Source organism: Hemitrygon akajei, chromosome 9 (assembly GCF_048418815.1).
Source record: "Hemitrygon akajei chromosome 9, sHemAka1.3, whole genome shotgun sequence".
Taxonomy (NCBI): Eukaryota; Metazoa; Chordata; class Chondrichthyes; order Myliobatiformes; family Dasyatidae; genus Hemitrygon; species Hemitrygon akajei.
The window spans coordinates 89,050,179-89,074,545 of NC_133132.1; the positions used below are offsets into that span (position 1 = coordinate 89,050,179).

General features: G+C 37.8%; 1 protein-coding gene across 1 annotated transcript in view; it reads left to right on the forward strand.

Moving 5' to 3' along the window:
* Positions 1 to 24,367, forward strand: part of lmbrd1 (LMBR1 domain containing 1) — a 184,775-nt gene that overhangs the window by 154,017 nt on the left and 6,391 nt on the right. Inside the window, exons 11-14 of the mRNA XM_073056502.1 lie at positions 300 to 402; positions 2,343 to 2,447; positions 3,116 to 3,265; positions 11,632 to 11,716. Of these exons, the coding sequence (XP_072912603.1) occupies positions 300 to 402; positions 2,343 to 2,447; positions 3,116 to 3,265; positions 11,632 to 11,716 (443 nt within the window). The remainder of the gene's footprint in view (positions 1 to 299; positions 403 to 2,342; positions 2,448 to 3,115; positions 3,266 to 11,631; positions 11,717 to 24,367) is intronic.

Below are 24,367 nucleotides of genomic sequence, written 5' to 3' on the forward strand. Positions count from 1 at the left end.
TCAGAGAATTGAGGGCTATGGAGGGCCTGAGAGGAGGTGAGGGCTGGGACCATGATCATATTGAATAGTAGAATATGCCTGGGCGGTTGAATTATCAACAGAGCTTCTGTACTCTTATAAGCTTTGGATAATTCTCATTGCTCCTATTTTGGCTGCTTCATTTAACTCAACAGCATCTCCGAGTTGTGTTTACTATTATCTTGTGCTCTGACATGTATTTTAGGACAATAAACAGCCCCCTCCACTCATTCATTTGTGGAGATTTAAACTATTCTTTGTTTCTCTCAATTTTTTTGCAGCTTGGATAAGGCACTACATTCGATGGGTTTTGATTCTGGATTTATAATATTTGAAACTAACTTGGGAAATCCTTTAAATGAATTATTGCTTGTTCTACAGACAGTAAGTATGAAAATAGAGTAATTCCACAATTTGATTGTGTGCGTGTGTGTGTATTGTACTGGCTTGTATGGCAATATGTCAAAAGTTCCACTAGAATTTGTTCTCGAACACAGGAAGTTAAAAAGATACTTGTGTTTTAAAAAATGAGCTATCCAGTGCTCTGAAATAGATGACATTTAATAACATAACAAAGAGTAATAACTGTTAACAACTGCATCGTCAGTTCATTTGAATTAACCAACTTTGAGTTAAGAATAGAATACACAACACAACTTACAGATATTTTGCACTATCAAACTTCTTCAGTTCACTGAATTCTAATAAAAATGTTAAAACAGAAATTCCTTCCATACTCTAGGCTTATGCGTATTAGTTAATACCTGTCCAGGGTGCTTCACAGTACTTGTCCTACCCATAGCCTCACTATTCAGTGGTACTTTGGTTTATTCTGTACACTTTTTAAAGCTGTCCCCTAGTGTTCGCTCAGCAGAAGACAAGCTGCATTTTGTTCGACTGCACATTTTGTGTGACTATGTTTTACTGATAGCTTATATGTGCTTGCTGTCTTATTTAGGTATGTGCTATGTAAGCTTTGCACTGCATGTTGCATCTTGGCCCCGAAGTAATGTTGTTTTGTTTGGCTATATTCAGGGGTATTCATGTATGGTTGAATGACAATTAAACTTGAATTATCATTTGAACTGAAGATTATTACTTTAGTTTCCAATTCATAGCCATACACTAATTTCAAATGATTAACTAAGGATTGTGTCATGGATGATTGATGTTTTCTACGCATTCTTTAAACTGAAAGATGGTGTACATTTGATTTGGTGTCTTGTATTTACATACATTCACCTGCAATTTCAATTAAATGCCATAGCTTACATATTTAAAATTTTAAAAACAAGCTGTATAACTATATTGGGACTGCTATCTCATCATGAGTAAAAATGTGTCAAAAACTGTAGTTTCTAAATGTCTTCTACTCTGAATAATGTTCAAGGATAATGGGTTGTGTTTAAAACGATGAAATTCAAAAAACTGCAGATGCTAGGAATCTGAAATAAAAGAAGATGTTAGACATGCTCAGCTAGTTGGGCAACGTCTCTAGAGGGAGAAACATTATCAATGTTGTAGTTCAGCTGTCCTCCATCACGGTGAAATAGAGTTATGGAAACTGTCAGTAGCTGTTAATTTAAATGTTTTAACTGTCCAATGCATGTGAAGATTCTTAATTAAGATTGGGGCAGTTACATGTATTGTGCTTTAATGAAAACATATTTACATAAAGTATAAGATCTTTCATACAGTACTTGTTGCATGTACCAAGCAGCAATGCTCCCCAGATGGCTGCAGCAATTTGAAATGCCACTATATTGATTTTTTTTCTGTTGCTAGTTAGTTTGGACGTGTGAATGTTCCTGGAAGGTTTAGAATCATTCATCAGTTTCATTCTTTGGCTCTGTAAATGTTCAAATGTATTGGCTGTATAGAATGCAGGGAGTTCTCATTGTTACGGATGGCTGTTTATTTTGACATTACATGCAGGATTTCAATTTTAATAATTTCTCCATTTATTCATTTTTTTAAATTGATACAATGTTTTTCATTTTTACTCCTATGCATCTTGAAGGAGAATGACTTTCTTAAAAGTATTTTGAGCTTCAGGTTATTAAAGGGATCCAAAACATCCACTAGATTTACAAATAAAATTGTTATTTTCTCATAGAATCCTGTGTGTTAAAGGACTGTTCATGGAATGTTATATAATTGCCTCAAAAATCAGAATCTGAATTAGTAAATATTGTGAAAAAAGATTTTAATTGGCTTGACAAAATTCTGAGCTATGTGTACATTTTTTCTAGTTCAATTGTTAATGTTGAAAGTTGTTTATATAAACATTGCATTTACCTCCTGTCTTTAAATTTCTTCCTCAGGTATTTCCATTGGATTATATCCTGATTGCTATCATTACAATGTACATAGTCTTCACATCCATGGCAGGGATCCGAAACATGGGCATCTGGTTTTTCTGGATAAGGGTAAGTTCGTCTCTTGAGAAAACGTGTTACATGTCCAAAAGTTAGAGTGGGAGAGAAGGATAATCAGAATGTAGATAATGCTAGAATTTTCAATGAAAAAGTAAATAATTACTTTTTATTGTCAATTTTGTTACGAGCACCCTTTTACACACGTGGCCAACAAGTAGCATTTTGATAAATTGCTGATTTTGAAAAGTGAAGATTTGTTAATGGTAGGAATGATTAATTTTGGTGGTCTAGGATTGTCTTGTGCTCAGAAGTTTAGGTGCTTAATCAATGATTCTCCCACATTAAGTTGGTATTGTTTCAACTACTTCATGTATTTACATTTTTACAAAAAATCTGAAAGTACAAATAATCTTAAATAAAATTCAAAGGAAAATGGGCAAAAGAAATGTTTTGAAAAGCTAACGCTATATAAAACTTGATAGGATTATAATTGTTCAAGTTTATGGCATCATAAGAAACTTAAAATTTAAGTAGATTAATGCAACAATGAAGTTGCTGACCATGCAAAATTTTTTCCTGTGCTTTGGGAAATCATGTCGTCAAGGGTTAGGTTCCAGCCTGACAATTTATGGTTGGATTTGAATTATGAAGACTCTACACCACCATGCAGAATTTTAAGTGGTTTAAGTTGTTCTTTGTTTCTTTCCTTTTTCAAATAGCTGTACAAGATTAGACCAGGCAGAACACGCCCCCAAGCTCTCCTTTTTCTTTGTATGATTCTGCTCCTGATCGTTCTTCACACAAGTTATTTGATCTACAGTCTTGCACCCCAGTATGTTATGTATGGAAGCCAAAAGTATCAAGAGCATGTAAGTATTGTATAATTATTTCCTTTAATCTTGGAATTAGGTAGTCATATGTTTTGTCATTTCACTTTGAGTCTGAAGACAGTATAAATGTAGTTGAGGAAAATAATTTAGCCTAGTTCATGTCATCCATCCAACACAAAAGAGAGTTCACGTTTCCTCATTACTCCATCTAATTAATTTGGTGCATTAACCTAAAATAGTTCCAACTATTGATCAGTGAGTTTTCCAGAAGTATCACCTTCTACCTCCTCGAAACTGGCAGTATCACAGGGTGTTTCTCCTATTCTAATTAATCAATGGTGATAGAGTATATGGCATTATTTAATATGTAAATTTAGCTTCGAGTAACAGCTTTCTTGTTGGGTTTGATTTTGGCATTGAGATCAGATGTATGTTGTAATAAAGAAACATTGAAAATATTTCTGAACTGTTACCCTCCACTTCACCATTTCTCTTGTATCCTGATTCTTCTGCTCTGCCTCTTTGTTCTGCTGCCCTGCCTACTCACATTTCTTCTCCCTTCCATTTCTCCTTCCTTCCTTTCCATGGCAATCCTTGTCCCATTTTTCCCTCCTCCTCCTGGTACTTTATCTTCTTCTCCCTTCTCCTCCTCCCCTGTCCTCCGGTCATCCTTCAACCTCTCCATTAAGTAAGTGATAGAATATGGGTTGGTTGAGGGGAATGTGGGAACTAAATGGTATTAGTGTAGATTGGTATCTAAAGCTCAGCACAGATTCTGGGCTGAGGGTCCTGCTTCTGCTGTATGGCTCCACAGTTTTTAGAGACGTGCCTTTGCAAATGGCTCCCACGGAAAGAGAAAATTCTATTAGAGGCATTTGATCTCCTGTACTTGCATTTAAAGAACAGTAGTTGAGTCAGAACAACTCAGTAAAAACTTAATTAGGAAAAATGTTGTAGGTAGTTGATATATTAAATGTTGCTGATGAAGTAACTTTCTGCTGCTGCATGCATCTTTACATGTTTTCAATTAATGTGGCATTAACTTAATGTTGAGTTACAGTTTGAAAGCACAGAGTTCAAATCAACAAGTTTTGCTAAAGGATGACAGAATCTCCCAACTCTGCATACTTGAAACAATTTTCAGTTGCCTATCCCAAATCGCCCTTGAGGACGAGATGGTGAGTTACTTCCTTAAAGCATTGCAGTCCTTCTGAATAAAGTGCTCCCATTGTGCTATGGACTAGGGAGTTCCAGGATTTAGAAAAAGTGGAAGTGAATAAGTGGTGATATATTTTCAAGTCATAAGTGAATGACAGAGAAAATGTTCTCGTGTGGCTGCTGTCCTTGCCCTTTGTTGTGATGGAGTTGTGTGATAAGGAAGTGCTGACAGAATAGCTCAGAGGAATAACTGCAGTGCTTTTTGTAGATGCTCCACACTGCAGCCATACAGTTGGTGATGTAGAGAATAAGGTTTATAGCAGGAATAGGTAGATTTAGTCTTCAACACAATTCAGACTCAGAAACCAATCAGTTGAGCTGCTAGGTCCTGAACTGTGACAGCTTCTTAAGAATTGCCATAGTGCATTCATCCAGGTTAGTGGAGAAAATTCCTTTTTGCTTTTGTATTTTGTAGATGGAGGGAAGACTTAGAGGATCAGGAGATATGGCATTTTCCAGAGGATACCCAGCCTCTAACCTTTTCATGTATCCATGGTATTATGTAGTTGGTGTAGTTGAATTTCTGGTCATTAGTAATCCCCAAGGTGTTAATAGTGTACTGGGTGATGGTACCGAACCTCAAGGTAAGCAGTTAGATTCTTACCAGGGCAACACGTACAAACAAGCTGGAGGAACTCAGCAGGTCGGGTAGCATCCATGCAAATAAGCAGTCAACGTTTCAGGCCGAGACCTTTTGTCAGGATTCTTATCGGGGTGCTTTTATGGCATGAATTTACTTGCTGTTTAATCAGCCTTGCCTGAATGTTGTCTAGGACTTGCTGCATGCTGGCATGGACTGCTTCATTTCCTGAGAGACTGTTAAACATCGTGCAACCATTAGCAAACATTGTCAGATTGCCGGCAGTGGTAATAGTGGGCTCCCTCATCTCTGCCCTTCTGACCTTCAACACAGGTGCCCCTCAGGGCTATGTCCTCAGCCCCCTTCTTTACTCTGTGTATACCCATGTCTGTGTTGCCACACACAGCTCCAATCTGCTAATTAAATTTGTTGATGACTGTACATTGGCCCAATCTCAAATAATAACAAGATAGTCTACAGAGAAGAAGTGATCACCCTGACACAGTGGTGTCAAGAACACAACCTCTCCCTCAATGTTGCAAAAACAAAGGAGCTGTTTGTGGACTACAGGAGGGATGGAGACAGGCTAACCTCTATTAACATCAATGGATCTGGGGTTGAGAGTGTTAAGTTCCTCAGCATACACATCCAAGGATCTCACGTGGTCTGTACATACTGGCTGTATGGTGAAAAAAAAGCACAACAGAGCCTCTTTCACCTCAGATGGTTGAAGATGTTTGGCATAAGTCCCCAAATCCTAAAGACTTTCTACAGGGACACAATTGAGAGCATTCTGACTGGCTGTATCACTGCCTGGTATGGGAACTACCCTCAATCATAGGTCTCTGCAGAGAGGTGTGGACAGCCTACCACATCTGAAGATGTGAACTTCTCACTATTCAGAACATTTACAAAGGCAGGTGTGTACAAAGGGCCTGAAGGATCATTGGGGACCTGAGTTACTCCAACCACAAACTGTTCCAGCTGCTACCATCTGGGAAACAGTACCACAGCATAAAAGCCAGGACCAACAGACTCCAGGATAGCTTTTTCCACCAGGTCATCAGACTGATTAATTCATGCTGATACAATTATATTTCTATGTTATGTTGTCAGTCCTGTTGTACATACTATTTATTGCAAATTGCGCATTGCACATTTAGATGGAGACATAACATAAAGATGTTTAATCCTCGTGTGTGAAGGATGTAAGTAATAAAGTCAAATCAAATCTTACACTGACTTTGGTGAAGGCATAGTTATTGATGAAGCAACTGAAGATGGTTTTTCCTAGAGCATTGCTATGAGAAATTCCTGCAGTGATGTCCATCAGCTTGGGATGCTTGACCTACCACCACCACACCAATTTCCTTTGTACAAAGTGTGGCCCCAACCACTGGTGTGTTTTTCTCGTTTGCTCATAACTTCAATTGTACCAGTGCTCCTTGATACTATACTTGGTTAAATGCTGGCATGATGTTAAGGACAATTACTCTTACCACATCTGTGAAATTAGCTCTTAAGTCCGTGTTTGAACCAAGGATAAGGTGAGGTTGAGAGCTGAGAGGTCTGGCCTGATCTAAAGTGTGCGTCAATAAGGTGGTTACTGGTGAGTTGGTGCCTCTCAGTTAGCACAGTTGCTGGCACTTTCTATCACTTTGATTGAGGATAAAACTAACTGGATTTGTCTATTTCCTGAACATAGCAAAGCAATTTTTGTTTCTGTCAAGTAGATGCCAGCATCTTTCAACAGAAAGATTGCAGGTTTTCAGTGCTAGATTCTACTCATGTTACATAATGTAAGTGTGCATGTTTAGCAAGCCAATATGAATGAAATTGAACATCTAAAGTTTTCAGAAAATGGGTTCTGCACTGCTGAATTCTGCTTCCTTGAGTTCTCTTGTGAAATGTACACAAAAATATTAACATTTCTCAAATTTCCTAGTTGTGAAAATATTAATTATGATAGGAGCTTAATCCAACTTCCAAAAGAACAAAATTGTTATTTCCTCTTGTATAACTGTTGATGTTTTGAGTGTTCATACATTTGATTGCTTTCCACCAGTAGCTTTATGTTTTGTCTAAGGTTCCATTAGACAGACACAGCTGGATTCAGAAAGGGCAGGTCCTGTTATAACAAACTTACTGGAGTTCTTTGAGGACGTAATGAGTGCAGTGGATAGAGGGGAACAGGTGGATGTCGTATACTTGGATTTTCAGAAGGTGTTCAATAAGGTGCCGCACAAGAGACTTAAATAAGATACGGATCCATGGAGTCGGAGGAAGTGTATTAGCATGGATAGACGATTGGTTAACCAATAGACAGCAGAGAGTTGGTATAAATGAGTGTTTCTCCGGCTGGCAGTCAGTGGTGAGTGGGGTGCCGCAGGGGTCAGTGCTGGGCCCGCAGCTGTTTACCATTTACATTGATGATTTGGAAGAGGGGACTGAGTGTAGCGTAGCAAAAATTGCTGATGACACTAAACTTGAAAAGCAAATTGTACAGAGGATGTGGAGAGTCTGCAGCGTGATATGAATTAGTCAACTGAGTGGACCAACATCTGGCAGATGGAATACAACGTTAGTAAATGCGAGATCATCCATTTTGGAAGGAATAATAGAAGAGCAGATTATTATTTAAATTATTTAATTGCAGCATGCTGTTGTGCAGAGGGACTTGGGAGTGCTTATTTATGAATCAAAAAAAGTTAGCTTGTAAGTACAACAGTTTATTAAGAAGGCAAACAGAATGTTGGCCTTCATTGCTAGAGGGATTGAATTCAAGAGCAGGGGGGTCATGCTGCAACTATACAGGGTACTGGTGAGACTGCACCTGGAGTACTGTGTGCAGTTCTGGTCTCCATACTTGAGGAAGGATATACTGGCTTTGGAGGCAGTATAGAGGAGGTTCACCAGGTTGATTCCAGAGATGAAGGGGTTAACTTATGAGGAGCGATTGAGTCACCTGGGACTATATGAAATTCAGAAGAATGAGAGGGTATCTTATAGAAACATACAAAATTTTGGAAGGGATAGATAAGATAGTAGGAAAGTTATTTCCATGGGTAGGTGAGACTAGAACTAGGGGACATTGCCTCAAGATTCAGGGGAGAAGATTTAGGACGGAGCTGAGGAGAAACTGTTTTTCCCAGAGAGTGGTGAATCTGTGGAATTCTCTGCCCAGTGAAGCAGTTGAGGCTTCCTCACTAAGTATATTTAAGAAACAGATAGGTTTTAACATAGTAAGGGAATTAAGGGGTATGGGGAAAAGGCAGGCAGATGGAGCTGAGTTTACGGACAGATCAGCCATGATCTTATTGAATGGCGGGGCAGGCTCGATGGGCCGGATGGCCTACTCCTGCTCCTATTTCTTATGTTCTTATTAAGTATAGGGCTGAAATTGTGAGTAAGTACTATATTTGGTTTGTTGCAGTTGGCATTTTATTAATTCCAGGTCAGGCTACTGAGTTGAAAAGTGGATCATATGCTCAAGGTGATTCAACTACACTGGGAAGAAATGTTGTCTTAATTTTGTTAAACTCTGATAAATGTTATGGTACATTTATAGCAATTACATCAAGAGTTTGAATAATGAAAATAGGCAGAGATTATTTCAGAGGCTTTATTTATATGGAAGAGTATGAAGTTAAAACATTTATTTCAGTTTTATGTATATACAAAACACTATGACCTCATACTTTTGTGTGACCTCATACTTGTATTAAACCTCACTTGCCAACTTTTTGCCATCTAAGTATAACCTGTGATTATTGCAACATGCCCTTCTGTTGATTTTCATGTCATCACCACATGTGTTTTATTGGCCTTCACTCCATTTATAATACAGCATGGTTAATGTGTGAAGTTTCAGTGATAATTCCATGCCAGTGAACATTATTCTTTACTCATTAATGATTTTTGACTACTAACGCCAAGCCCACTCAAGCTGGGTCCATATGCTTTAAGATAGATTCCCACATGATTGTTTTTGACTCTGTCGCACTTTTGCATCGATATTAATGCTATCTGTATCACAATAGCAAGGATGTTCATGCATACTGATAACATAGATGAACCATAAAGATAACCCAGCATCACCTTATCCATTGCTTTTCTGAATGTAGACTTTAGGAATTTTTGAATTCATTTTTTTAGTATGTGTCATGCTGATATGGCCAACAATTATGCCTCATTGTCCTTGGGAGCTAAAGGGGAGCTTGCTAATCTGTGAAATATACCAGATACATTTTTATAATGCATAAGTTGTTTTATTTCTGAATTATTAATCTGAAGTGAAATTCTACACCTGCTATAATGGTGGTTTGTACTCAGCTCTCTGGACTGCCAGTACATTAACAGATGTATCACTGCTGTACATATAATTATTGCTGATCTCTAGTCATTCTCATCAGATGATTGGGAGATTTAGGCATTCTATAAAATGTGCAGTATTTTTTTTACGGTGCCTTTAGATAGGGAGTTCTATGGTTCTGTTCAATATTGCTGAAACAATTGAAACATAGAGTCATTGAAAGATGCAGCACAAGAATGCCCACTTACACAAATCCTTTTTTTTATTATTCTTCATCTCAGCCCAGATTCTGCCACTCTCCTTTGCACTAGGGGTAATTCACAATAGGTAATTAACCTACCAGCTCATATGTCTTTGGGAGATGAGTGGAAACTGAAACTTCTAGAGGAAACTCGGTCACAGAGGGAGTATGTAAACTCACAGTACCCAGGGTCAGGATTGATCTGAGATCTCTTCTGCTGCAAGGCAGCTATACCACTGTGCCACCTGATATACAACAGTTTTATATGAAGAAAATGTGTGATTTGAGCAGTGGTGGTGGTCCCATTTTACTGCTGTCTTTATGCTAGGAAGTAAGAGTAATTTGTTTTGGAGATACTGTGGAATAAATCTTGGAGAATTGTATTGGTGAGTAAATCATGGTGAGTACATTGTCAAAAATAAAATTGCTAAATTATACAAATTTTAATTGCATTGAAAAGTTTGCATTTTCATTGTCAGGTTGCTTTCCAAATTGTATAAGATTTTATTATATTAAATGATTTTTAAAAACCTTACACAAAATATTTGATTCAGTCTGAACTTGGTAGTGGTCCAGTTTTGCTCCTCTTAAAGTTTCAACAAATTATTGTTATTATTTGCCAGATTATAGTTTTCTTTACCTTAATTTTATTAGTGGACATCCTTAATTTCATGATCTGTCATTGAAATATTTGTTCTTCTGCATTTCAATTATTGTAATTTGAGAACAAAATTAATGTACAGATAGTAAAATATTATAAAAAAATATATCACTACTTTCTTTAAATCATTGGCAATGTTCTAAAAACTGCTTCATATGGTCTGATCTGTCATTACTTTAACATTTTATAAAATCTTCTTAGTTTATTTTTATGTCAAGGCAGTTGATAATCAAGTCATTATTGAATTATTTGTGTAACCTTTTGAATTGTCATTTGTTTTGAATAATATTGGAATGCTTTAGTTGTAATTATCCTGTTCTTTAAACACACTGCTATTTGCTTCTGAATTTTTCTTCATTTATTTAAGTTTTTATATGCAAATCAACTATTTGTCATGACATTTTAAATTTTAAACTCTGAACATAATATATTTGCAGAATAAGCATTTATTTAAAAGATGGAGTACTTGTATGGATGCAATAATTATCAGTGGACTACAGCACATGTAATTCACTGGCTACACCAGCATTTATTTTAAGAAAATGTAAATGAGCTCACTTTTTAAATTGCTCCACTCTTTCTGGTAATGGTGCTCTGAGAGTGACATTAGTACATTCAATAGGACTAAATTGAGACCAAAGACAAGGACAATCAAGGGCAAGACCCACCCAGCCAACACACATTTTGTCCCACTTCCCTCTGGGAGAAGGTTCAGGAGCATGAAGATTCGTACAGCCAGATTTGGGAACAGCTTCTTTCCAACTGTGATAAGACTGCTGAACAGATCCTGACCCAGATCTGGGCCGTACCTTCCAAATATCTGGACCTGACTTGCACTACCTTACTTTCCCTTTTCTATTTTCTAATTATGATTTATAATTTAAATTTTTATTATATTTATTTCAATTTGTACTTCAGGGAGCAGGAAGCGCAGAAACAAATATCACTGTAATGATTGTACGCTCTAGTATCAATTGTTTGGTGACAATAAAGTAAAGTAAAAGTAAAGATATCCCTGTAATGTGGTTTGCATTGTTAAATTTGATTGAAATTAGTTGAATCATATTTCTTGGTTTAGTTCTATTTTTACCCTTACTCTATGTTGTGGTTGCTTCCTATTGTTTATAGTTCAACCTTTTAATAGCTATGTGATGACGTAATATTTTCATGTTGAGTCACTTATTTGGAGAGCAAATTAACTTGGTCTGAGGTATTACACCAGGAGATAATTGGGGAAGTGGACTCCAGCCTCTTTCTATCAGATAAAGTTTCCCATAAATTTGAATCTTGCAGCCTTGGTCTAATAGTTTGCAATAGGAAGGGAAGTTATGACTAGTATGTTAGATTTTGTACATCCATGGTAATAAAGATTATTTTTGATTTGTGTATTCAGGTGAACCAGACAGTATCCAACTCAAAGCAAGAAGATTCAAATACAACCTGGGTAACAAAGATGTGTGATGCAAAGGCACCTGAGGGTGAGTTGAGTCATAGAGAGATCTTGGATAAAAATAGGCCCTCCGCCTCCCCGAATTTATTCCAACCATTCTTCATCCATTTTATATTAAACTTGCCCTTGCCCGTTTTTCTCTTCCGCATATTTCCATCAACTCCCTAGATTCTACCACTCATTTACACACTAGTGCCAATATATATTAGCCAGTTAACCTACCAATCTGCACATTTTTGGCCTGTGGAAAGAAACCAAAGTAGCGGAGGAAATCCATGTGGTCACAGGGAGAACATGCCGTCTGTGTGTAGACAGGTCTGGACATCAGCATTAAACTTGGGTCCCTAGAGCTACGAGGCAGCAACTCCACCATGTGGAGCACTGTGCCACTTCCCTGTAACCCTTTGTTTGGCAAGTGAACAAATAGAGTTACCTTAAAGACAAAATACAAACTATAAGAGGTTTTTGGAACTTGCTAAGTTTAGTATGTGCAATGGATATTGAATGGGACCGGGTTACAAATGAGGCAATATGTGCTTCTTAATATGGCTGGGATAAATGGGAGTGCACTGTATATTCCCTGTTGATAATATACTTTTAGCCACTCTCTCCAGTTGAACCAGATTAAATTCAGGTGTGACCCTAAACCCTATTACATCAACTTTATACTTTTAGAATGTTAACTTGTACCATTGCATTGAAGTGGTGAAACTCAAGTCCATTTTCTTGCTAATACCAAACTCAATTATTTAAAGCTAGTTTATCTTGAAAGATTGAAGCCCAATAATATGTATCTATACCATCCTTGATAACCAATTGACATCTCAAATTTATGGTGATATTCTCATGCATTGTTCCTGGTGACTTAAAGTTGTAACTTAACATGTGAAAGTGCTATACCAAATGAGGTAAACTTGTGCTCTCTTCAAGGCCAATATATGCCTGTCAAGCTACAGTACATTTAGCAGAGAACTCTCCTGTAGATTCTCATGGAGTCATAAAATTGTACAGCACAGAAACAGGCCTTTCGGTCCAACTCAGGTCTTGCTAACCAACATGCCTTCCTGAATTCATCAGGTTTGCTTATATGTGATCAATATCCCTTTAAACCTTTCCTATCAATATACTTATACAAATATATTTTAAATAATATAACTGCACCCACCTTTACCACTTCTTCTGGCATCTAGTTTCATTTACCCACCACCCTCTGTATGGGGAAAAAATGCTCTTCTCAGGTTCCCTTTAAATCTTTACATCCTCAGGTATACTCTCCAGTTTTAGCCTGCTGAATTCTGGGAAAAGGACTGTCTTTCCTATCATATATTACCGGTATATATTGTGAAATTTGTTAACTTTGCGGCAGCAATACAAAGCAATACATGATAAATATAGAAAAAAAACCTGAATTCCAGTGAGTATATATGTACATTAAACAGTTAAGTTTAAATAAGTAGTGAAAAACCAGAAGTTTAAAAAAAAAAAGTAGTGAGGTAGTGTTCATGGGTTCAATGACCGTTTAAAAAATTTGATGGTGGAGGAGGAAGCTGTTCCTGAATTGCTCAGTGTATGCCGTCAGGCTTCTGTACCTCCTTCCTGATGGTAACAATGAGAAGATGGATGTACTGGGTGGTGGGGGTCCCTAATGATGGACACTGCCTTTCTGAGGCACCGCTCCTTGAAGATGTTAGATACTATGGAGGCTAGTACCCATGATGGAGCTGACTAATTTTGCAAGTTTCTGCATCTTTGATCCTGTGCGGTAACCACCTCCTCCCCCCATCCCCATACCAGGCGTTGGTGCAGCCAGTCAGAATGCTCTCCACAGTATATCTATGGCCTTCATGATGTTAAAAATGTCTTTTTTTCAGTTTTTCCTGCATTTTTGTTTCAATTTAGAATTCCAGAGTGTGCAATTTTTCTTTCTTTTTTTAAATTCTTATTTACTATGATTCTTTTATGGCCATTTGAGTATCCATTTCTAGTTTTCTTTGTCTCTGCCTTACTAAAGTGTATTCGTATGCATTTGAACTCCACAGGTTTGATGTGATTAGTTAGACAGTCGAACTACTTTCAAAATAGGGAAGCTTCTCCTGAAATCCTTTACGACTTGTTAGTAACAATATGCTTATGTCTCCAAGTATTAAACTCCCCCAAATCTTTTTCTACATCTGTACTATCAAGCCCTTTTATAATTGTTGAAACCCCATATTAAGTTGGTCTTGAACCAGCACTTTTCATTTTGGCCTGCTCAACTTTTTTTTTATGGTTGCAAACATTCTTTGCAGAATGCAGATGCTACTAGAAATGCCTGAATTTATTGTGCTAATTGTTGTTAAATTGAGGAGGGCTTTGGTGGGAATTGATAGACAAGACTTGAATTTAAATGGATCATTTTTTATCATCCTTCTTGTCTGTCTACTATTTAATTCACTAAATATTTTGAATGCTCCAAAAAACTGAAAACTGGTTAGGAAGAGCTCAAAGAGTTTAATAATAATTCAAGCTTGTCCGTGAGTTGTACAAGTCCAGTAAAGCATATGTCACACAAAATGCTGGAAGAACTCAGCAAGCCATGCAGCATCTATGGAAAAGAATACAGTCAATGTTTTGGGCCGATACCCTTCATCAGGGTCCTGACGAAGGGTCTTGGCCCGAAACTTAGACTGTACTGTTTTCCATAGACGCTGCCTGGCCTGCTGAGTTCCTTCAGCATTTTGTGTGTGTTGCTCAGGTTTCCAGCATCTGTAGATTTACTGTTGTTTGTGAAAGCACATGTCATATTGGGGAAGTCAGATGGGCACTAGAAAATTGAAGGCTGATCAGAATCAGATTTATTAATATTGATATATGTCATGAAATTTGTTGTTTTGCAGCAGCAGTACAGTGCAATATATAATTATTACAAATTACTATAAATTATGATTAAGAATATATTTTAAAAAGTGCATAAAGAGGGTGAAATAATGATGCCACACCTGATTAAATGCTGTCTTGAAGTCAAGTGCAATCATGCTCATCTCACCACTGGAATTTAGCTGTTTGGTCTGGGACTGAGAAATCAGGAAAAATCCAAACTACGCTTTGGGAACAGGTTATTGGTGAGGTAGTGCCACTAAATAGCACTGTTGATGAAAACTCCCATTATTTGTTAATGATGAGAGCTGAAGAACATGATTTCAAAAGATCCCAGAGCAGACCAGATAAATATTGACATTTTAATACTGGCATTTTAATATCTATCCTTTCTGATAATATTTATTGCTATCTCACTGGTAGCAAAGATAATGTGGACCTGAGCCTCAATACCAGCCCCCTCCCTGGTGCAATTGGATCCTAGATTTCCTCACTTGCAGACCCCATCAGCACAGTAGCACCACAGGAATGTATATTTAGTCCCCTGCTTTACTTGCTTTACACTTATGACTAAGTATCACCATATACAAGTTTGCTGATGACTCCTCTGCAAAACGTAGTGGATTTGGCCCAGTACATCACAGGTAAAATCCTCGCAACTGTTGAGCACATCTGCTGTAGAATAGCAGGATACATCATCAAAGATTCTCACCACCCAAGTCATGCTCTTTACTTGTTGCTGCCATCAGGCGGAAGGTACAGTTGCCTCAAGACTCGTGCCACCGGGTTCAAGAGCAGTTACTACACCTCAAATGTCAGGCTCTTGAGCAAAGAGGATAAGTACATTTGTTTAAGGACTCTTTTATCCTTTTTTTTTCATGCTCGTTTATTGCTATGTATTTATTGGTATTTGTACAGTTAATAGCTCCTGATGTTTATAGTTACTGTTTTATAGATTTGCTAAGTCTGCCCACAGAAAAAGAATCACAGGGTTGGGTGTGGTGACATGGATGTACTCTGGGATAATAGATTTTAGTTTAAACTTTGAAATTTCAATCTTTAAACTTTGACTCCCTTGTATTTTGAATGTCTTTTCAGTCTCTGCTTTGAATGTATTCAATGAATCAGCCACTGCAGCTCCATGGGGTAGAGAATTCCACCACTCTTTGGTTCCTTTATTTAAATAGAGCAACAGAGAAGAACCAGGTGACTACAGGTTCACAAATCTTATATCAGTGTATAGGGGAATGCTGGGGAAGAATTCTAAGGGACAGTATTTATATACACCTGGAAAACAGGGCTTGATTGTTCTTGGGAAATCCTGCCTCACCAATTTGAAAATAATATTAATGATAGAATTTAACAAGGTATATTGACGAGGTATTTTCAATATGGACTTCATGAAAGTTAGTGACAGAATCCCACATTTAGGCTGATCCAAAAGGTTAGATTGCAGGGTAACTTAAATCTAAAATTGTTTTGATAATAGAGGATGGATTGATTTTCTGCCCAGAACAACTGGGGCTGAGGCTCTTGGTGAGTCCTGGTGAAGAGTATCAGCCCAAACCAGCGACTATACTCTATTCCATAGCTGCTACCTGGCCTACTGAGTTCCTCCAGCATTGTGTGTGTGTGTGATGCTTAGATTGCCAGCATCTACAGATTTTCTCTTGTTTGGAGCTGAGGCTTTTGCGGTTTGTGATACACATTAAAGACTTGGATGTGAATGTAGGAGGAATGATTAATAAGTTTGCAATAGACATGAAAATTTGTAGTGTTATAGATAATGAGGATTGTTTTAAACTACAGCATGATACTGATCCACTAGAAAGTTGGGCAGAGCAATGGCAGATAGTTTAATCCTGACAAGTGCGAAGTAATCCATTATGAAAGGTCAAATAAGGGAAATACATACACAGTAAATAATAAGGTCGCACAGAGGTTGTAGAATGAAGCAACTGACTGTAGTGTAGTTCTTCTGAGTTAATAAAGTAAATTCAAACAGAAGTCTGGATCCTTCATAAAACTTAAAGACATTATTGTAAAAGAGAGTGAATGTGGGATGAAAAGAGAACTAGATTATCAAATTTATGACCAATACCCAGAACAAGTAAATTTTTATTATGGTGCAAAAGTGGTAATCAACAAATCATTATTAACCCTTATAGAAGGAGGATTAATTAACAGAGTTACTTTAAGTAATTTGAGCTCAGGTGGTTGTGACTAATGGGGTACTGCAGGAATTGGTTCTTGACATTCAGCTTTTCCAAATCTATTTCAATAGTTTGGATGAGGGATATCAAATGCATCTATCCATGTTTGCACACAAATCACTAGAAGGTAATATACAGGTCAGTTGCCTTTATTATGAGAAGCTTTGAGTAAGGTTATCTTGGTGAAATGACATAGGCTCTGGTGAGATTGCATTTGGAATCATATATACTTACCTGATTTCCCTTGTATTTGGAAAGTGGAAATGCAGCAAAGGTTCATCAGGATGATTTGTCAGATGGGTATTGTGAAGAAATGTTAAGAAAACTGGAACTGTACTCCAGAGCTCTGAAGAATTAAAATTTTTCTCTGTTTGGAAAAAAATCTTTAGCTTGACAAAGATAGATGCGAGATAACTGAAATCAGAGAACAACCTTAAAATAAAAGGATGGCATTCAAAATTGGGACAAAAGAAGAGCTCTCATTCAAAGGGTAGTGAATTTTTTGAATTTTCTATCCAAGAGGATCATAAGGGTGCAGTCCTTGAGGATATTCAGGTCAGAGCAATGGATTTATGGATCTTAAGGAAGTGTAAGGATATTGAGAAAGCAGCAGTAAAATGAAAGGTCAGCCTGATCTTATTGAATAGCAGAGCAGACATGGGTCCTGATCTGTCCCGGTTTTTGTTTCTTTTGTTCTTGGGCCACTGAAACATTCACGTGGGAGAGTAAAACAGATACTTTGGCTGTCCACTTGCAAAATTTAACAGGATTTTGATCACGTTGAATTTGATCAATTATTGCAAGTCTTGTCAATTGATGTTCTGTCAGTACATTTCATATGGATCAAAGTACCGTAGATTCCGTACTACAGAGCGCACCTGATTAAAAGCCGCTGGCTCTAATTTCAGAAAGAAAATCAATTTTGTACTTGTACAAGCCGCACCGGATTTTAGGCCGCAGGTGTCCCACGTTGTAATATGAGATATTTACACAGAAAGATATTACACGTGAGGATTTTTTAACTTTTAATTAAATCCGTATGGTAACATAAACAAATACATATTGCAAATGCTTTTTTTCGAACCGTGCCTGTAACACGGCTACTTTTAAATATACATACGTATCGGTAACACACAAATTACGTTGCGTATACTTTTTTACTGAACAGTGCACGAACAACATTCCAATATCTCCTAACGACTGGTAAAAAAATATATATACTGCAGCCTACCAGGAAAAGTTATTGATCGCCTTTAACTTAAAAGCAGCGTTCTCGCGCGGGTCTAATGCCGCTCGTCCCCACCTTCCCGTTTATCGCAAACCGGTATTTCCCACAAGACGCGGCGAAACCGGATGTGACGTCATAGCATCCCGGGATGTAGTGCAGAAAACAAATATAGTTAAAACACTTCTAACTTTAACTAGAAAATACTAACAAATGAATTACTAAGCGAAAATATTATAAACTAAATAACTGCCATAAAGGCAGCACAATGCTTTTCTTCGAGTGTTTTCCATGTTGATGAGGGTGAGTACAAATGACTGATTTACAATCATTTAATTGTGAAAGTGCGCTTGATTTATCGTACAATTTCATTGGACCTCTGTGAACTACTCATCAATTTTATTGGTCTACTGTTACGAGGCAAAATGTTTTTGGCGGCATGAAAAAAAACCATGCATTAGCCGCACTGTAGTAAAAGCCGCAGTGTTCAAAGCTGTTCAAAGCGTGGGAAAAAAGTAGCGGCTTATAATCCGGCATCTACGGTAGGTTATTTAAATGTTACACTTTGGTGTCGTGGCCAAAGCTCATCGTGATTTGAATTATAAATTGTTCTTTTGTGGGAATGTAAAGTGGCCTGTATTCATGGATATATGTTCAGAATCAGGTTTGATGTCACTGATATGTGTCATCAAATTTGTTTTGTGATAGTAGTACAGGGTAAGACATAAAAATTGCTTTTGGTTACAATAAACATAAATTAATAAATGATTAAATAGCACAAATATGGAATAGTTATGTAATGTTCATGGACTGATCAGAAATCTGATAGAGAGGAAAAAGCTGTTTCTAAGACACTAAGTGTGGCTCTTCAAGCTCCTGTACCACCACCTGGAAGGTAGAAATAAGAAGAGTGTATACCCAGGTGGTGATGGTTCTTAATGATACTTTTAGAATCCTTAAGAAAATATGATTCTGCAAAGCAATGCAAATCAAATTTTCCTGTTGAACTTTTAATATTTTGTAGAAAAGCTCAACAACTTCTTGCAAGGTATCTGCTTTGCAAGTAATTAATCTTTCAATTATTAGACTATATATCAGTTTCAGAGGATAATTATAAAACAGTGATAACTTAGAGTAAAACTTAATTCATTCACCCTTTAGCTTTATGGTAAGCATTCCTTCAGCATATGCATGCTGAATTTACAGGCATCAGTTTATCTTTTTTTAATCAGCTTAGTTCCTTTCTCATCCAATAATATTGATTTATAAATTGAGACTATTTTAAGCACATTTTTTCATTTTTAGATTTTAACTGTCTTCTCCCAACAAGAGGTCAGTTTGCCATTGGCTTATTTTAAGTATTTAACTGAACTGTACATTCCATTGCTAGAAAGTGAGCACTCTCTTACCTTAAATATGGTAAAGCTTTGTCAATTTTGAAGTTTAGTGTTTTTTGTTGTAATAATTTGATGACTGGGCTGCTACAGTGAACTATTTGTGGATGACACTTTGCTGCCATGTACTTCAGGTGTGCTGCTAGAGAACTGCAGATGGTCTGCAATGCAGCTGATTTGTCTTTGTGTTTGTTCCACAAATTATGAGCTTTCATTGCTTTTGCAATAACATTTTACTACTAATGTTTTTTTAAAGGATGGATGAAAGTGTGAGTAGAATTATGCAGGTGATGATCCCAACATGATAATGAGTAAGAAATGAAGGTCAAAGTGATCACCAAATAGAATGTAACAGAATGAATGCACCTTGAATTCCGGTAAGGTGGTGGCGCTACTCAGATGTGGTAACTTCTACGGGGCCAACAGAGGGTGTTGTTTCTCTTTTTAAGTGTATTTGTTACAATGGCAAGACCTTGCTGGACATAAAGTACTATAGGTCTACCATATTAGCGAGTTGATCGTAGGGGGAGAACTGAAGGAGCTGGACTTGGTGCAGATCCTACTGCTGCCTGCGTTGGAGAGGCATTGGTGCAGTCTAACAGCGAGTGATTGTCTTAGCTGCTTCTCTAGTGATCGCAAGACCCTGTTATTGCTAATGTGGAATGCTGCAAGTCCAGTCCACTGTTTTATAGACAAATGGTGGGAGAGCTGCATGACCTCAAACCATTGTGTTGCTTGTTTGCAGCCACCCAGGAGAGAGGCATTGAAGACCTTGCGCTCCACCAGAGACTGTGCAGCATCCATGCTGGAGTCGGTGCTGCTCTCCTATGTTCACTCGGCAGAGGACAAGATGTATTGTGTTTGACTTCAGACTGCTGCAACACTTACAGACACAGGACTTGACCATATTTACTTGTGTGTGACTGTATTGTACTACTGTCTTGTACGTGCTGTGTGTGCCTTGTGTGAATGACTGTTGGTACTATGTTTTGCATGCTGGCCCCAGAGTAACACTGCAAAGTGTCACTTCGAAAATGCTGTAAAGATGTGTGAGAAAGTCTTTGTAGTTGATGAGACTAAAATGAAACATTTTGGTCAGTAAGCGGTAGGTGTGTGGTGTAAATCTAATACTATGCACCAGCCGTTAATATCATTCCTACTATAAAGTATGATGGAGGTAACATGCTATGGGGATGCTTTTTAGCAGTAGGGACTGGAAATCTGTTCAGGATTGATGGGAAGATGAATGCTGCTAAATTCAGAAAGACCCAAAATAAAAACCTGCTAGCCTCCCCCAGAAAGTTTAAACTGGGGAAGAAATTGATAAGCAAGTGAGTCAGTGACCTGCAAAAACTACACCATGAAGACAAAGGAACACTCCAAGCCATTCAGCAAAAAGGTTACTGAAAAGCACAAGTCAGGAGATGGATACAAGAAAATTTCCAAGTCATTGAATATCCCTTGGGGTACAGTTAAGTCAATCATCAAGAAATGGAAAGAATATGGCACAACTGTAGATCTGCCTAAAGCAGGCCATCCTCAAAAACTGAGTGACCGTGCAGAAGGGGACTTGTGAGGGAGGCCACTAAGAGACCCATTGACAACTCTGGAGGAGTTCCAAGCTTCAGTGGCTGAGATGGGAGAGATTGCACATACAGGTTGACCAGGTACTTCACCAACCGCAGCTTTGAGAGAGTGGCAGAGCGAAAGCCACTGTTGGAAGAAAAAACATGTGAAATCTCAGCTAACATAAAGCCAAAGCTACATAGGAATGGCTTAAAAACAATAAAGTTAATGTTCTGGAGGGTTCAAGTCCGAGTTCAGACATCAATCCAATTGAGAATTAGTGGCTGGACATGAAAAGGGCTGTTCTCTCACAATCCCCATGCAATCTGACAGAGCATGAGCAGACCTGTAAAGAAGAATGGGGGGAGGGAAATGCATTTTTCAGATGTGCCCTAGCTGATAGAGACCTATCCACACAGACTAAAGGCTGTATTGCTGCCAAAGGTGCATTTACTAAATACTGACTCGAAGTAGTTGAGTAATTATGCAATCAATTATTTTGTGTTTAATAATTGTAATAAATTTATACCAATTTGTAGAAATTTGTTGTCACTTTGGCACAAAAGAGTCTTTTTGGTTGATCAATGTCAAAAAAGATGAATTAAATATAGTGATTCAATGTTGTAACACAATATAACATGAAAACTTCCGGGGGGGGTGGGGGTAGTGAATACTTTTTATAGGCATTGTATTTTGTTGGAAGTTGGAGTAAGTATATATACCGAAGTGAATGTGACGTACATGTGACTGCCCATTTACATCATAATTTTTAACATTTCTAGATTGTTAATAGTTTTACAATTCAAAGTGGTTGTGGATTTTTCAAATGTAACTTAGTCATGATGATTTTATTTGATAGCCTCATATTGCTAGGCTCTCCTTTCCTCCTGACCCTCATTAGCAGCAGTACAAGGAAATAAATTCAGTAATCCATCTCTAATAGAATATTTGCATTTGTTAAAATGAAAATGTTAAGGGGTCAGTTAAATTTCTTAAATTGGAACTTGCAGTTGCAATGTTGTTCAATGACTAAATATAACCAAAGCTTGAATCTGGAGCAAGCTTCAAATTCCATGTTAAAAAGACCCCAGTACACCTTTAGGAATTACAAAGGGATGATGGGACTCAGTTTTATTGTTAGACATTCACACAGATGAACTTCATTTGAAGAGAAATGAAGAGTATAGTTTTCTGTAAATAAGTTAATTTACTTATTCTGTATGCAGAAGCCAAGAAAACTGATTCCACTTAAAGCCACTAATATGAACTCGTATCATCCATCTAGCCTCATTATCCTTCTTTCTCGCCTATTCCAAAAGAGTGGCAGACATGTCAAGTCACTTTTATTGTCATTTCGACCATAACTGCTGGTACAGTACATAGTAAAAATGAGACGTTTTTCAGGACCATGGTGTTACATGACACAGTACAAAAACTAGGCTGAACTACGTAAAAAAAAAAACACACAACAACTACACTAGACTACAGACCTACCCAGGACTGCATAAAGTGCACAAAACAGTGCAGGCATTGCAATAAATAATAAACAGGACAATAGGGCAAGGTGTCAGTCCAGGCTGTGGGTATTGAGGAGTCTGATAGCTTGGGGGAAGAAACTGTTACATAGTCTGGTTGTGAGAGAGTCCTTTCCCAGACGGCAGGAGGGAGAAGAGATTGTATGAGGGGTGCATGGGGTCCTCCATAATGCTGTTTGCTTTGTGGATGCAGCGTGTAGTGTAAATGTCCGATGACCTTCTCAGCTGACCTCACTATCCGCTGCAGGGTCTTGCGATCCGAGATGGTGCAATTTCTGAACCAGGCAGTGATGCAGCTGCTCAGGATGCTGTCAGTACAACCCCTGTAGAATGTGGTGAGGATGGGGGGTTAGGAGATGGACTTTCCTCAGCCTTTGCAGAAAATAGAGAAGCTGCTCGGCTTTCTTTGCTATGGAGCTGGTGTTGAGGGACCAGGTGAGATTCTCTGCCAGGTTAACACCAAGAAATTTGGTGTTGAAAGGCTATTCATTGTAAAAAGCTTGTCTGAATCAGCTGTCTAATAAAGAAAGTGGTGTACATAGATATCTGATAACATATAGAGATTGAAGTGTATAAGGATCAGATCACATTGGGAAAAAAAACCTGAAATTTAATTCAGATTAGCATTGGATGTCCTGGTGTAGTGGGCCAACTAAAGCTATGAAACTTGTAATTATAACAAAGACAGCTGAATATTTATGATGGGAGCAAAATGTATTATCAATAGATAGATTACATTTTCCATGAGATAATTTCTCCCCATCCTCCGGGACCCCATCTCTTCTCTTTTTCATCCTAAAATGCATATTCGTTGCTTTATTCATGCTTGACTCAGTAAATTAATTTGTAGCACGTACTCTCAAATCTAATATTTCAGTAAATCATGAATATAAGGAACCTACTCTGTGGAGAGCATTAATTCATTCAAATGGAAATTACATTTTGACGAAATAACAAGTTGAAATACATAATGTAAGCAATTTGGAAAAATGATGTGGTGACTATAGCTGGTTTTGGAGGACGAGATCACATTGGACTTCTGATTCCCAAAGCTCTCCACCGTCAGGGTTCTGCTTGTTCTTTTTCCACTTTCCCCGGAGCTTTTTCCTGAATGTTTCCTCTGGTCTTCATCTGATTGATTCATGCCAGTTCTCTTGCAAAAGATTTTCTTTCCCAGTGACTGCATTTTATTCATGAGTGCAATACACTTATCTATCACTACACCAGCCCCTGGCTAATTACTTTGAGTTACTGTTTCCTCCTCCTCCTTGCCCTGTGCACATATCTCTCAGGGTGCTACAGTGTTACATTCTGGTCAGCTCATGTGATAAGGACAGAAACAATAGCTGGCCCTGAGCTGTAAAGTATGCAGATTATCCAGAGGGTTGAGGAATCAAGTAGTTTATTCCAAGTGAAAACAATTCATCTCTCTCGCTTCACAGCTTTTATAGTTTAATCTTTGCAGTATTCATAATGGAGTCTTGATATTGGGTTAGCCTTCTTGCTTTTCTGTAATTATTGGTCTGGGCTGCCAATTATGAGTCAACAATATACAGTATAATTAAATCACTACTTCAGCTATGCCCACCACCTCACTTGCCCAATTTCATAAGCCAGCTAACATGATAGTTCTTGTTTACCTTAAGTAAGCACTCCTCAAAACTTGCTTTCCTTAGATATCCAGTCTGGGGCCAGTTGGCTGAATAAGTAATTCCACACATGGTTATTTCTAACTACTTAATCAGACAAGCATCTGTTCCACCAAGGCCAGTGTTCCTGTTCCAAATAGAAATAATAATAATAGAAATAATAACCTTTTAGGACCAAACTGGGGATGGTGAAATACCTGGTGTAATCATAGGACATTCATTTCTTCAAACCTGCTCTGCC